Source organism: Quercus robur, chromosome 5 (assembly GCF_932294415.1).
Source record: "Quercus robur chromosome 5, dhQueRobu3.1, whole genome shotgun sequence".
Lineage (NCBI taxonomy): Eukaryota > Viridiplantae > Streptophyta > Magnoliopsida > Fagales > Fagaceae > Quercus > Quercus robur.
Genome location: NC_065538.1, coordinates 86,329,575 through 86,344,206, shown reverse-complemented (window position 1 = coordinate 86,344,206; position 14,632 = coordinate 86,329,575). Strand labels below are relative to the sequence as shown.

The following is a 14,632-nucleotide window of genomic DNA, read 5'->3' as shown; positions in this document are numbered from 1 at the left end:
TGAAATTAAAAGAGCTCAATATCAAAATAAAATATATGAATAAAGGGAGAACACTTATACAGTTAAATATATGAGAAGTGACTACAGCCTTGTAGGTTTTAGCTTAATTAACACATTTTTGTGTTTTCAGTGGAGATATCTAGAATTCAAATCTCCATCTTTCCCATTGTTTGTATCTATCTGAATAAAAAAATTATATGCAAATTAATATTGAAGTAAAAAAAGTTTATCAATTTCACAAGTGAGATTGGATGGTTTATGTCAGGATGAAGCATAGTAACTAATCTAACTGGTAGAATTAGTAGAGAGCATATTCCTTGCAATCGATGAACTTACTAACATCAACATATTGACGAAAAATGCTAACTAGCAATAAAATCCCAACTCAACCTATTTAAAAAAAAAAAAAAAAAAAAAAAAAAAAAAAATCCCGACTCAACACTATGTATAATTAGATCTAGCCAATATGCCACTATGTATAATTAATTCTAGTTAGAATGGTTATGTGACAAAAGGATTCGGTATGCAGTGGTATAATTGACTTCTAAATTCTAACATAAAGATACACCATAAATTTTACTCAACCATCATGATATGTTGATGCTATGACATTATTTATACGGGATAATGATGAGGTAATGCTTTAATGGGCACGTAATTGATGGGAAATATTTCTCTCTCTTTAAAGAAAGGAAGGTGCTCTTGCAAATGGACAACAATGTACCATTTCTGCTTTAGAGAAAGTCCAATCTTTTTTGTTATTTTCCATACAAATCAAGGCCAAATTTGGTGGTTATTGAAAGCGATCCTATTTCTTCACCACCACCAAAGAAAAAAAATGGCAATCTTATGGAAAAATTTTCACTTTTATTTTACTCCTTATACTTATAGTGTTGGAGTTGTAACAGATTTGAATCTTTTGAAATTTCAAATGTTACAAATTAAACTCTAAATTTTGTTATTTTTAAATTAGAATTAATTTAAACAGAATATGTATTACTTTCATATTGGAGAAAATTTGCACAAAAAATAGGATATTTATTACTTTCAGTTCCATTAAGCTCATTCAATGGGTGGTTAATCTCGTTTTTGATGTTTGGAGATAGTTTCTATACTTTTTGTGTTTGTGAAAAATATGGTTTTTATGATGAAATGAGTATTGAGGGTGATGAATTTTGTGGCTGTGTTTTTGAAGGATTTTGTCCTTGTGATTGCATAAAAATCATTGATGGGTTAGAGCATTTACAATAAGAGTGCTAAAAAATTTAACGTTTAGCAACTCAAAAACTTATTTTATCTATTTTAACAAAACACTTTACAATACACCAAATATCAAAGTTTCTATTTTAACATACACCACATTAAAATAGTATAAACAAACTAATAAAATAAATATACAGCCACCATCAACCTCAAGAAATAAATTTAATACACCACATTAAGACATTTCTTTTGAATGGTGGAAAGGTGGTGCTTAGGAAATGTTGAAGCCAATTTCATGGCCTTTGAAGGGGTTTGACGAAGGTGAGAGTGAAGTCTTTTTAAATTAATTTCAAAACTTTTACGTGAGAGAATTCTAAAATTGTCCAAAGTGGTTCCCTTTTCTTTGTGATTCCTTTATTTATAATTTTTTTTTTTAAGATTTCTAAAAACTTAGGGAACATTTTCAGCTAAGAGAAAAATTGGACAAATAAAGATTTTTTTTAAGGCCTGAAATCAGATTGCCAATCTGACCGATCAGACTATCAGAGTACTAATCTACTTATAGTGGGCTCAAATCAACACATCAATTCAAGACCCGGTGAAATATGGCACTTTGACTCCAATTTTCAGGAAAAAAAAAAATCCACTTTTATTCTGATTTTTGGTATTTTCAAAAGTTATATCAATTGGTTCTGGGTTTATTATTTAAATGGAATTTTTCTTAATTAGCAAGGATAATTTGAATTGGGACTAGGTTTTTCAATAATCAATTTACTTATTTATTTTTGAAAAGCAAATTATTATATTTAATATTTGAAAATTCCACAGTCATCTTGTACGATCTTCCTATGCATATATGTACTACTGATAATCTTTCAGTTGAACCAACAAAATCAAGATTTTAATTGAATTTTATTTTAAATCAACAATTTTTTTTAGAGAAAAAACCCAATTCTTTGATTTTTTTTTTTATGGGAAGAAAAAAAAAATTCTAAAGATAAAGAATGTTTTAAAATACAAAATATCTTACATTTCTTTTTATGCTCCCCAAAAACTCATGTTTAGTAAATGATTATAAATTTTATATTTGCATTCAACTTCAAAATACCAAAGGATTTAAACAGAAGGTAGGATCATGTACGTGTCCGTTTGGTATGATTAATTTTGCCAACTTGTTTGACTATTTAACTTATTTTTGCTACTATTTATAGGTTTTACTGCATTTTTTGATATTATTTATGGGTCTCACTATATTATTTCAACTAACTTTTACCTTTTTTTACAGTACTTTCAACAAAAAGTTTTCAGTTTCAGTAAAATAAACAGATCTCAAATAGACCAGTGAAATGCAGACTTGTAGTGCTGATAATAACTTTGATTATGTGAAAAACAATACTAATAATAATTTTATTGTTATTTATTTAAAGTAACATGGATACACAGAACAAACCAGTATAAACTCTGGACAAATATAATGCTTACAAATTCCTTGGAAATGATGCTTCCCTTCTCTTGGAAATGAACATAAATAATATTCTAATTGCACAAAGTCTCTTACTTTGTTTACTTTCTTTTGCAAATCCATCAGGTCCACTGCCGTCAACGGTGGTGATTTCCTTCTGATAATATTTTCCTCATATTTTGGTAAGGTGAATAAATTTGAGTTTTTTTTTTTTTTGATAGCTTTAAATAACGGTTATGACAGGGGATTGATTATATGGCAGAATCCTAGCTTTTTATTTTAAAAGGAAGGTGGGAATTTAAAGAATTCTATATGATAGAGTAATCTAAGAACTTTAGAGGATCTTAATCCAAAGACACATTTTATTTTGATCATTTATTAGTCAATATGTTAGTTTGCATACTTGGTATTTTCATGTTGACAAGTCATTTATGGTGCACAATATATTCATTATTTATTTTGGGAATTTTTTTTATTGGTTGCTGCAAATGATATATATAAATAGTTATTATTGAATCCTATAAAAAAAACTATTTATTATTGAATATAAATAAATAAAATAAAATAAAATAAAATAATTCATTATAACTTTTGCTTAGTGAAAGGTTTAATAAATCAACTAATTAAAAGATAAGATGGAAGTCTAAATAAAAGAATATCTCACAAGATCGAATTTTTGGGAGATAAACATTTTGGAGAGACTCCTTGAATAATTAATACAATATATAGAGACACACTAAGGCAAAAGAACTAATCATTATTTTCATCTTTATTTAATGTGAAACTTCACATACATGTGAAACCCAACAAGAATCACATGCTCTAACACATAAGATCCTTACTTTTATATACATATAGATAGATTTGTGTTAACAATCATGTCTCTCAATTTCTTCTAAAAAAAAAAAAAAATCTATCAATTGCAATGCAACATATGGTATCATTTCTATCAAATAAAAGCATCATTACTTATGTTATGTGAATTGTAGTATCAGTATAGCTAAGGTTATCGAAAATTCAAAATAGCAACCAGATTGGAATCCCACTTGCCACTTTGTCCATTCGATTAGTGATGGGAATGAGAAGTGAAAAAGACATCTTATATGTTGGCTTTAAATATTACAACTGCAAATGAAATTAGATATATAATTACTTTTCCAAGCATAATATCAATTTATTTGGAGTTACATATAATATACATATGTAAGATGAGTAATATAAGCACTACGCAGAGTACTTCTCAGTAAACCATAAGCATGTTTATTAAGCAGGCCAAAAAGTTCTTCCTTCCATTGTAAAACTTTATGAACCTGCAATAGAAAACATAAAGAGGAAAAGTCAAAGTAAGTAAAGAATTTAATACCAACATTAAGAGGGAGACAAGTTTGATTTTTGACCTTCCGTATGGCCAAGCATGTTGCATTAAATCCCAGCGCCAAGAAGAATGTCCCTGACCAATTGCAACTCAGAGATGGCCTTGCTAATGTCCCATCGTTCTTGCGGCAACTCCATAGAGCATGCCAAGCCAAGCTTCACCATGGATATCAAACACTCATTCGTTCTATTTGTTGGGGTGCAATTGTGATTGCCAATTACTTCATCATTATTGTTTAAAAGTTTTGGGTCCGCAATCTCCAATACACGGTTAGGCCAGGCTATGCTAGCGTAGTTGTGAAGATTCAAGCCTCCATCAAACATACCATCTGTAGGTCTCTTTCCTGTTATCATCTCCAACAATAAGATTCCATAACTATAGACATCCCCTTTAGTTGACACTTCACTTCCTAGACCGTACTCTGCCATTCAAAATGTTTGATATAGGTAATACAGTCACATTAAAATTTAGGAACTCAAAAAGTAATCACATTAAATGTGGGAAAATATATGTTAACAAATGAAAATTTCAATAAATTGTTGTTACCTGGAGGAGTGTACCCAATTGTTCCTCTTATTCCAATTGAGCTGCTTTGCTTCAGATTTGTTTGTTCTAAAAGAAATTTTGCAAGTCCAAAATCTCCAACATGAGCAATCATATCATAGTCGAAAAGAATGTTACTTGGCTTTAAATCACAGTGAACAACTGGCATTGGGCAATGGTGATGTAGATAATCGAGTGCACATGCAACGTCAATGGCAATGTTTATTCTTTGAAGAAGGTTCAAATTTTGTATCTCTACTTGCCCAAAATCTTTTTCCAAATCATGTAACCAATTTTCTAGATTTCCATTGGGCATGAACTCATAGACTAGAGCCTTAAAATCATTACCATGAAAATCCACACTTGAGCAAGAAGTTATGATCTTCACAAGATTTCGGTGACGAATATTTTTCAAGGTTTCACACTCAGAGATGAAGCTCCTAGAAGCTCCTCTACGTTGAAGATTTAGTACCTTGACTGCAACAATTGATCTATCTTCACCAAGGATGCCTTTATACACTGAGCCAAAACTACCCACACCAATTAAATTTGCTGTAGAGAACCCATCAGTTGCTTTAAGGAGCATTTGGTAAGACACTTTCAGAAGTGATTTTCTCAAGTAAGATCCCGAAGTGGTTTCTCTTCTTCTATTTTTGTGCCAAGAAAATAAGAAAAATGACACTATGGTTACTGCTAGAATCACACAAGCCATTGAAACTAAAATTTTGATTGTAAGAGGCCTCTTCGTTTTCTTCTTTTCTTTTGTTAAGCACCTAGGCAACTTTAGTTTCAATATGCCCCCACAAAGCCTATTGTTTCCTACAATTGATAGTGCGCTAGCATTTGCAAAAACTCCTTTTGTTGGAACCTCTCCCTCAAAATCATTGAAGGATAAATTCAAATTCTTCAAGGAAAGTTTATCCAAGAAATTTGGAATTTGACCTGACAACTTGTTTCGAGAAAGATCCATAACTTGAATACCTCTTGAAGTACTCAAAGATGTTGGAATTACTCCCTGAAAGAAATTACCTTCCATGTAAAGGTACTCAAGGCTGGTGCAGGAGCTAAGGCTACTTGGAATTTCACCAGACAACTTGTTCTCAGATATGTCCAATTCTGCTAAATGGATAAGATTGCCAACCTCTGATGGTAATGATCCAATTAAAAAGTTTCGAGCTAAATTAAGTGAATTTGACAAGGAGGAAATTGCAAAGAGTTGTTTTGGAATGGGGCCACTAAGATTGTTTTGAGATAGATTTAACAAATTCAGATTTTTGCACTTTCCTATACTTGATGGGATAGTTCCTTGCAATATGTTATTTTCTAAATGCATGACACTTATTGAAGACAAGTTTCCAAGGGTAATTGGTAACCTTCCTGAGAGTTTGTTGTTATGTAAAAATAATCTTTGTAACTTTTGGAGATTACCAATATCACTTGGGATTGTGCCTGTGAATTTGTTTCCATCCATCCATAAGTGGATCATGCTAATCAAATTACCTATCCCTGAAGGGATTTCCCCAAAAATAAGATTGTTGCTGATCATAAAAAATTCAAGTTGGGTTGAAAGATTTCCCAAAACATTTGGTAACATACCTTTGAATTGATTTTCTGAGAGGATCAAGTTCTGCAAACGGCTACAGTTGACTAGAGATTTAAAGAAATCCAATTCATCAGCATCTCCGCTTCCTAAATTATTTACATTAATAAGTAACTTTTCCAAACGCTGTAAGCCTCCAAAATTGTCTGCAACTTTTCCGGTAAAATAGTTTACTTCAGCTTCTATGGATTGTAGCTCTGAAGCATTAAATAATGAGGTTGGAAGAGACCCAGTAAATTGGTTTGCAGCAATTTGAAGCCATTGGAGATGGGGAAGGTTGAGGAATAAGTCTGTGGGAAGACTTCCACTAAGCTCATTTCCACCCACTGAAAAATCAATTATAGATGAAAGATTATGCAAAGACGAAGGAATCAAACCCGAGAGTTTATTTCCACCCAGTGCAAGATGTTCTAAGCTTCTTAGTTGACCTAAGGCACTTGGAATCTGTCCTCCCAAGACATTATAGACTACAGATAAAGTTTGGAGAGAGCTAAGATTTCCAATGAAAGGTGGGATTTCTCCCGTGAGATGGTTTAAGTGAGCAGAAAATTCTACTAGCTTTGACAAAGAAGCAAACTCCATTGGGATTGACCCTGAAAGGTTATTAAGACCGACCCTAAGGTACTTGAGGTTGGAGCAATGGGAAAGGTTTGCAGGAATTTCTCCTTGGAAGGAGTTGTTAGTCAATCTCAATACTTGCAACCTGAATAGACGACCAACTTCATTATGAATCTTGCCTCCAATGGTGTTGTTCGAGAGAATGATTTCCCTCACGAAGCTGAGGTTGCCGATGTGTGGAGACAAGGAACCCACCAATCCTCTGGACGTAAGGTTTAATACAGTGACTCTTCTATGCTTGCGGCCACACGTTATACCTTCCCATTGGCAGAAATGGAGAGAATCATTCCACGAGCTCAAAACTTTTCCAGGGTCATGTGTTATCTTTGTCTTGAAGGCCAACAAAGCCTGATAATCCGTCTCATTCCCACCAAAATAACTAGAGGTGCCACTATTGCTAGATAAGACAGCAAGAGTTGAGTTTACATTGAACAAGAGAAGGATGGCTAGGAAGTGAATTGAGCATAGAAGTCTCGTTCTCATTGCTACAAGTGAAGATCCACTTCCTTGCTGATTCAATTTAATAAGCAAGTTCTGGGTTGTGTTTGAGTAAATGAGGTTGAAGCAGTAGAAAAATGTAGCAGAACTAGGGACTTGAATGATGAAAAAGTAGAATTAGATTTTGGATGGCGAAGTGAGTAGTGGGTCATAAGAGAAGGATGGCTTGGAAGTGAATAAGATCCTCTTCCTTGCTGATTCTATTTAATGAGCAAGTTTTGCGTTGTGTTTGACTAAATGAGGTCAAAGCAATAGACAAGTTGCAGCACTAAGGTCTTGAGTGATGAGAGAATAGACAGGGATAGTGGGGTGATCATATAACGCGAATGTTACTTGTTAGTTGTTATACCGTTTCCTCGCGCACACCGGAAAAAAGTAAACCACTAACGACGATAGTTCGTCTAGATTGGGATAGTGAAGTGTGTGGTTCGGATCACATCGCAACAACTAATATGAATGCTAAAATTTTTCCTCATACACGAGGAAAAAAGTAAACCAATAGTCTTTGTCTTTTTTGAAGATTCCCACTTTTGGTTCATTTCTTTCATTCAAATTCAATGGTTCTAAGTTCTACCAGAGATGGTCCAAATTCCCTTCTTTTTACGGTTTACTCTCATTGGGCATTAAATAATTTAATTTAATTTTTTTTTTTTTTTTTAGCTGCTGAAGTTCAAATTGTTATTATTAGAACTAGGAATATATCACAGAATATATATATATATTGATAAAATATCACAGAATATATTACAAAATTTTTTTTTGAAAAATAATTACAATATACTGCTAACCTCGCAATTCAAATCTTTTACCCCTTAAACCCCCAAACGTTTTATGTATGAAGAGATGTCAATTCAACTACAAAATGATTCTAAATACCATACAGAGGGAGCCTTTATGCCATGTATATATGAACTAGAATGACTTTTGTCTGGTCTCACACGTTTGCTGAAAAAAAAAAGAAGCCTCGCTTTTGCTTATATGACCTTCTTCTAAATTTTTTAGAACCAACCTTCTTCTAACTTTAATTATACTATTTAGTTTTAAATTGTTTGTCATGGATATATAATAACCATAAGATGTTTGTAATTAACATAATCATACTATTTAATTTTAAATTGTTTGTCATGGTTATAATCATGACATATTTGTCATTAGCATATGTTTTTTTATCCAAATATTGATAGGATGTATTTTGATTTTTTGAGCAAATAATTTTAAGTATAATTATGAAAGATGCGATAAAATTGACAAACCAACTAAAAAAAAAAACTAAGGACATCTTTAAAAGAAAAGCTATTGCACGCGAGGCGACACATCCCAAATAAGGCAATCAATATATATATATATATATATATATATAAAAGAAGAAATTTACAGCCTAGAACAAAATCTTTATTACCTAATCCCAATAGATGAATTCAATTTAATTAATGAGCGAGTTCTGGGTTTTGTTTGATTAAATGTGGTCGAAACAGTAGAAATGTTGCAGCACTAGTGTCTTGAATGATGAAAAAGTAGAATAGCTGGACAGGGATATAGTGAAATGAGTACGTTGTGGATCATAGCGCACCAAGTAATGTGAATGTTACAGTTTCCTCGTTCTAGTCTTTGTCTTTTGTGAAGAATGCGACTTTGGTCCATAATGGGTTCTTTTCACGGTTTACTACTTTACTCTCATTGGGCATTAAAAAATTCCTTTTGAAATTTTTTGTGTTTTATTTTTATTTTTGCTGCTGAATATATTACAAAATAATTCTAAATACTATACAGAGGGAGCCCTTATATACGAACTAGTCTTCCCCACTCAATTTTTCAGTACAATAGTACAGTTACAAAGCGTTTTTCTTTTGGTTGTAGGAATGAAAATTTTCTTTTCAACGCAGAGCAAAAGCAGCGGATACAACAGAGGCCTTCAAATATGATACTTACTAAGATTGAAATAACCACAAATAAGATTTGTTGGACTATGTGAAATCTAGTTTATTTTTTATTTTTAATGAGATATTTTTTGAGACTTAGTCCATGGGGCAGAGCTTGAGTGCTTAGGGAAAAAAATTTGCCCGTTTCTAGCCTATTGTGAATTCACTGTGTGGATATAAATATTGTTGCTTCATATTAGGCTTGAGTGTGCTGTTTGAGAGCGAAAAGCTGTATTCAACTTTATGGATGTAAGCTAAATGCTGAACTACATAATTTCTTATGTCGTGTGATTGCCTTTTTGTGTGTTACATTTTTATGTTTTTTCACATCTCACAAATTTGGTAATTCATGTTTATTCCCAACAAAAGTTTGGCAATAGAACTCCATTGTTGGCCCATAGACAACACCCCATTTTGGGCTGCAGATGACCTCTTTAAATCTGTAATTTCAATTTGAGATGGTGACAGAAGTTGGAGTAATGTTAGGAATATTACAATTTTTACAACATAACATTTACAAACTGTTATGTAACCTGTGATAAAAGAATAAGATTGATATTCATTTTTTACGTTGCTGGCATTTACCAATCACATTTGTTGTGATTTGATAAAAAATGAATAAATTTGATGAGAAAGTAGGATATATCGCACTAACTAATGTGAATGCTACAGTTTCCTCTAGTCTTTTTCTTTTGTGAAGAATGCGAGTTTTGGGTCCATTTCCTTCATTCAATGCTTCTACCAGAGATGGTCCAAAATGCGTTTTTTTTTTTTTTTTTAACGGTTTACTCTCATTGGGCGTTAAAAAATTTCTATTGAATTTCCTTTCTTCTTTTTCTTTTCGCTGTTAAGTGTATTAGAAAATAATTCTAGGGGTAATTGCACTCCCCTCCTTTGAGATTTAAAGAAATGACACTTCACTCCAAACTTAAAAAGAAATTAAAATTAAATAGAAATTTCAGAAATTATCATCTATTTCAAAATTAAAATTCATTGTTTTAGATTTTTAATTAAAGTTTATTTTAAAATATTAAGCATAAATTTTGCTTATTATTATTTTTTTTCTTTTTTTCTACAAGTTATGGAGAGATTTGCCACTGCAAGTGTTTTGGTGCCTGATAAATTTTGCATTTTTATTCAAAATTTATAAGTTAATTTTTTACTGATCATGGTTAAACTTTTGTAAAAATATTTATATAGAAATTTAGAATATTTCATTACTTATATAAACAGAAGGGTGTTAATTTTGTCAAAACTCAAGGGGGGGAGTGTTTTGTCTCTTTAGGTTTTGGGTGGTGTGTCATTCCTCCAAACCTCGAGAGGGGAATGTAATTACCCCATAATTCTAAATACTATACAGAGGAAGCCTCTATATATGAACTAGTCTTCCCCACCAACGGTGTCTTGGTCTAGTGGTGCCAGGGGCTAGACTTGGTAGGGAGAACTACGGTTCGATCCCCCGCAAGCCCGTTGGGAGGAGTTTAAAACCTTAACCCCGGGACCCGCTCCGAAACCGGATTAGTCGGCCCAGTGGGTTCGGATACCGGTTGGGAAACCAAAAAAAAAAAAAAAAGAACTAGTCTTCCCCACTCAATTTTTCAGTATAGTAGTACAGTTACAAGTTTTTTTTTTTTTTTTTGGTTGCAAGAATGAAAATGTTTTATTCAACATAGAGCAATAGCAGAGGATTAGACATAGGCCTCCTAATATTGAAATAACCAAGATTTGTTGGATTATATGGAGCCTAGTTTGTATTTGATATAGATTACGACCTGACCCAATATAAAAATGTTATGGTTATTAATGAAGGTTTTTTTAGGCTTAGTCTATTGAGTGGAGGCCTAGGCCAGAGTGGTTAGAGAAAATATTTTTGTCCGCTTTTAGCCCACTGTGAATTCTTTGTGTGAGATATAAATACTATAGCTTTATATTAGGGTTAGGTGTTGTTTTAGAGAGAAAAAAATGTACTACCAAACTTTATATAATTTCTCTGAAAATAGTAAAACTATTGCAACTCTGTTGATGTAGAACTCCATTGTTGGCCTGTAGACAACTCACCATTTTTTGTTGTAGATGACCTATTTAAATCAATAAATTCAATTTGAGAAGGTGATAGAAGTTTGAGTGATGTTAAGGATATTACAAATTTTACAATATAATATTTACAAACTGTCAATTGTAACAAAAGAATAAATTTGATATCCATTTTTTATGTTGCTAGCATCTACCAATCACATATATTGTGATTTGATATTCACCTATATTAAAAGAATAAATTTGATAATCATTTTTATGTTGCTTGCCCCTACTTTTTTTTTTTTTAGCTACGCTTGCCTCTACTAATCACATATATTGCTGCGTATCAATTTATTAAAGTTCAAATCTTTTGTCTCAACTTATATGCTTCATTTTTTACTCTACCAAATATATCAAACAATGTGAACATTAAGTATTAAACACAAACGGAAGACTCATACAGAGAATCCTCTACTTCCCAACTCACGTTCCAAACTAAAAATAAAAAATAATTAAATTCACAGACCACCATCAAAATTCCCAGCCACAAGGCCCACAACCAGATTCCACCATCATGGCCACCGACTGTGAATAATTAAATTTTGCATTTTTCCATAAATATTACTCAAACGTCTACCTAAGATTCAAACAAGAGAGTGGCTTACACTTGTCAAGTCTGACACGTTAACTAAGAAAAAAATAGAATGACTTTTGTCGGGTCTTACAAGTTTGCTGAAAAATATATTTTAAAAAAAACTTTTGCTTATACAACCTTCTCCAAATATAATCATAACATGTTTGACATTAACATAATCATACTATTTCATTCTAAGAGCATTCACTGCAGTGAAGGCAAAATTTTAGCTATTTAACTACACAAAAAGTCACTTTATTTATTTTACCTACACATATGCTGCAGTAGTGGATCTATTTTAGCTTTCAATACAATAAAATAATATACACATCACAATAAAATAATATAACCACTACAATAAAATAATATAACTACTACAATAAAATAATATAACCACTACAATAAAATAATATAACTACTACAATAAAATAATATATCCTGCTCTAAAAAAAAAACAATCACAGCACCAACCACAACCACTCTACCAACAGCCACAACCACCACCACCACCACCAGTCCACAGCAAGGCAAAAAAAAAACCCATAGCACCACAAAACACGACACAACCACCGCCAACACAGCACCACAAAACAAACCCACTCTACCATCAGCCACACCCACAACCACCACCACCACAACCCATAACAAAGAAAAAAAATAAATCAACCAAGCCCACACCCACCCGACCCACCAAGCAACATCCACACCACGGCAATCAAATTCACGCAATGCAAAAAAAAAGAAAAAAAAAAAAAGAAAAAACCCAAAGCTTGGATAGATGGAAAACCAAAGCAATAGGCGGAGGAAGGCAATGGCGGCTTAAATGATGAAACTCAAAGCTTGGATCGTCGAATGAAACCCTCGAAATCCAGAGCTTGGGTCTGATCGGTGAGATGGGTTTGTTGGCGGAATGGGTGGGGAGATCGGCGAGATGGGTCGGTGCCGGTGATAGGTCGAAGCTGGGCTGGCAACTGGGCTGTGAGAACGGGTTGGCGGTGGAGGAAGAAGAGAGAAGATAAGGAAAGTGGAGGATGAAAGAAGAAAGAAGAAAGAAGTGAAGCCAAAGAGAGAAAATGGGAAATGTTTATTTAATGAGAGAAGAGAGAGAGTGTAATAAAAAATTCTTTTTTTTTTTTACCTGTGAGCTACAGTGCACATCTAAAGATAGATGTGCACTGTAGCTGAGGAGCTAAATCTTTTAGATTTAGCTCCACTGCTGCATGATGATTTTTTGTGGTTAAGAGCTAAAAAAATACCATTATACCTATATAGCACCATTGTCGTGAGTGCTCTAAATTTTTTTTCATGGATATAACCATGACTGTGAGAGACTGCACCCCCGGCCCATTTTTATAGGATGTTGGGCCAAACCCACGTGAATGGGTGGAGTCGTGTTATTGCCTCTCAAAATGGAGGTTCGACTAGTTATATTTTCCCCTTTAGATTAAGGGTTTTACAATGGAGTCGCCACTTATTTAATTATTGGAAAAATAAGAAAACCATGAATGAAAAATTCCTCATTTTATTAATTTGAAATTGAATTTACATTGATCATAGGAAAATTACATGGCTTTGGTCCTAGATACAATCTAAGATAAAGTACATGGTTTTGTTTCCTAGTTACAATCTAAAAATTGAAAATTATATGGATAAGCATATGATCTACTAACCCTTGATCTAAGCTCGGAGGCTATGTTACAAGGTGGGAAGGTGTTAGGCACCCACCTTGCCCAGTGAAATCGGTCTTCTAGACTACGGTGGCTAACATTCATATCACATCATCCAATATGTCAATCAATTTGTATGTTGAATTTAATGTGTGTGCATGTGATAAACCCTAATTCAATTTATTAAGCATGACATTTGGATTGAAAAATAAACTCTAGTGAATGTGTGTGGATAGTGATAACCTAGATTTAAGGATCTGAAAGAATTACTAAACAAACATGTTTTTCATATTGTTGATGTGGATTTAAGATTAAATCTAGTGATATGCATGAACATGTGATGAATAACTAAGAACATGTGAAGAACACATAAGAACATTCAAACATATTCAAGGGAATTATCATGTTTTAATCTTAAATTCTCATCATGGCAATATAAACAAATAGTTAGGGAAGAAGATTATACCTTCATGCAAGATCCATATAATGGAGGAGGGGATTTTTTATGGAGGTCCTTAGGGTGGAGGAAAAGAAGAGTTAGGAGAGGGAGAGTGAGTCTCACTCAATATCTTGAGTCTCAGGAAGACCAAGATATGACAAGACTACTCAACTTCACTAGAACTTAAGAGAAGAGAAGAGAGGGGGATTTTTTGTGTGTCCTGGAATGAAGAAGATGGGGGGTTTATATAGTAGTGGTGGAGGAAATATGAATGGAAGGACATTTAATGAGGGTTGACAAAGAATCATGAACCTAGACCTCATTTTAGCCTTAGGGGAAATCTGGTGCATTAAATGAAAAGATTGATAGGAGTGAGAAGCAAGCCAAAATTCGGTTTTCCCGTAGTTGCTGTAACAGCCTATAGAGCCAACTTTGAAAAATCATATCTGCCTCAATTCTGATCGGAATTGTCTCATTATTATGCTCAAATTAAAGCCCTGGATGTCTAGTTTCACAGATTCAAAATATTCTGAGAGATATCGATGAAATGGTGAGCAAAGGTCATTTGTTAGAAAATGGTTTCAGCACAATTAACACCAATAGGTCCCAAATTAGCTCCCAATTAACATTAAATGACTCCAATCACTCTCATTTCAGA

General features: G+C 33.1%; 1 protein-coding gene across 1 annotated transcript in view; it reads right to left on the bottom strand.

Annotated features, from left to right (window-relative positions):
* Positions 1-3,784: 3,784 nt before the first annotated feature.
* The window catches only part of LOC126727557 (receptor kinase-like protein Xa21), a 30,567-nt gene continuing 19,719 nt past the window's right edge, over positions 3,785-14,632 (bottom strand). Inside the window, exons 2-4 of the mRNA XM_050433274.1 lie at positions 4,587-5,525; positions 4,063-4,461; positions 3,785-3,975 (exon numbers count right to left, since the gene is read on the bottom strand). Of these exons, the coding sequence (XP_050289231.1) occupies positions 4,088-4,461; positions 4,587-5,525 (1,313 nt within the window). The 3' untranslated portion in view covers positions 3,785-3,975; positions 4,063-4,087. The remainder of the gene's footprint in view (positions 3,976-4,062; positions 4,462-4,586; positions 5,526-14,632) is intronic.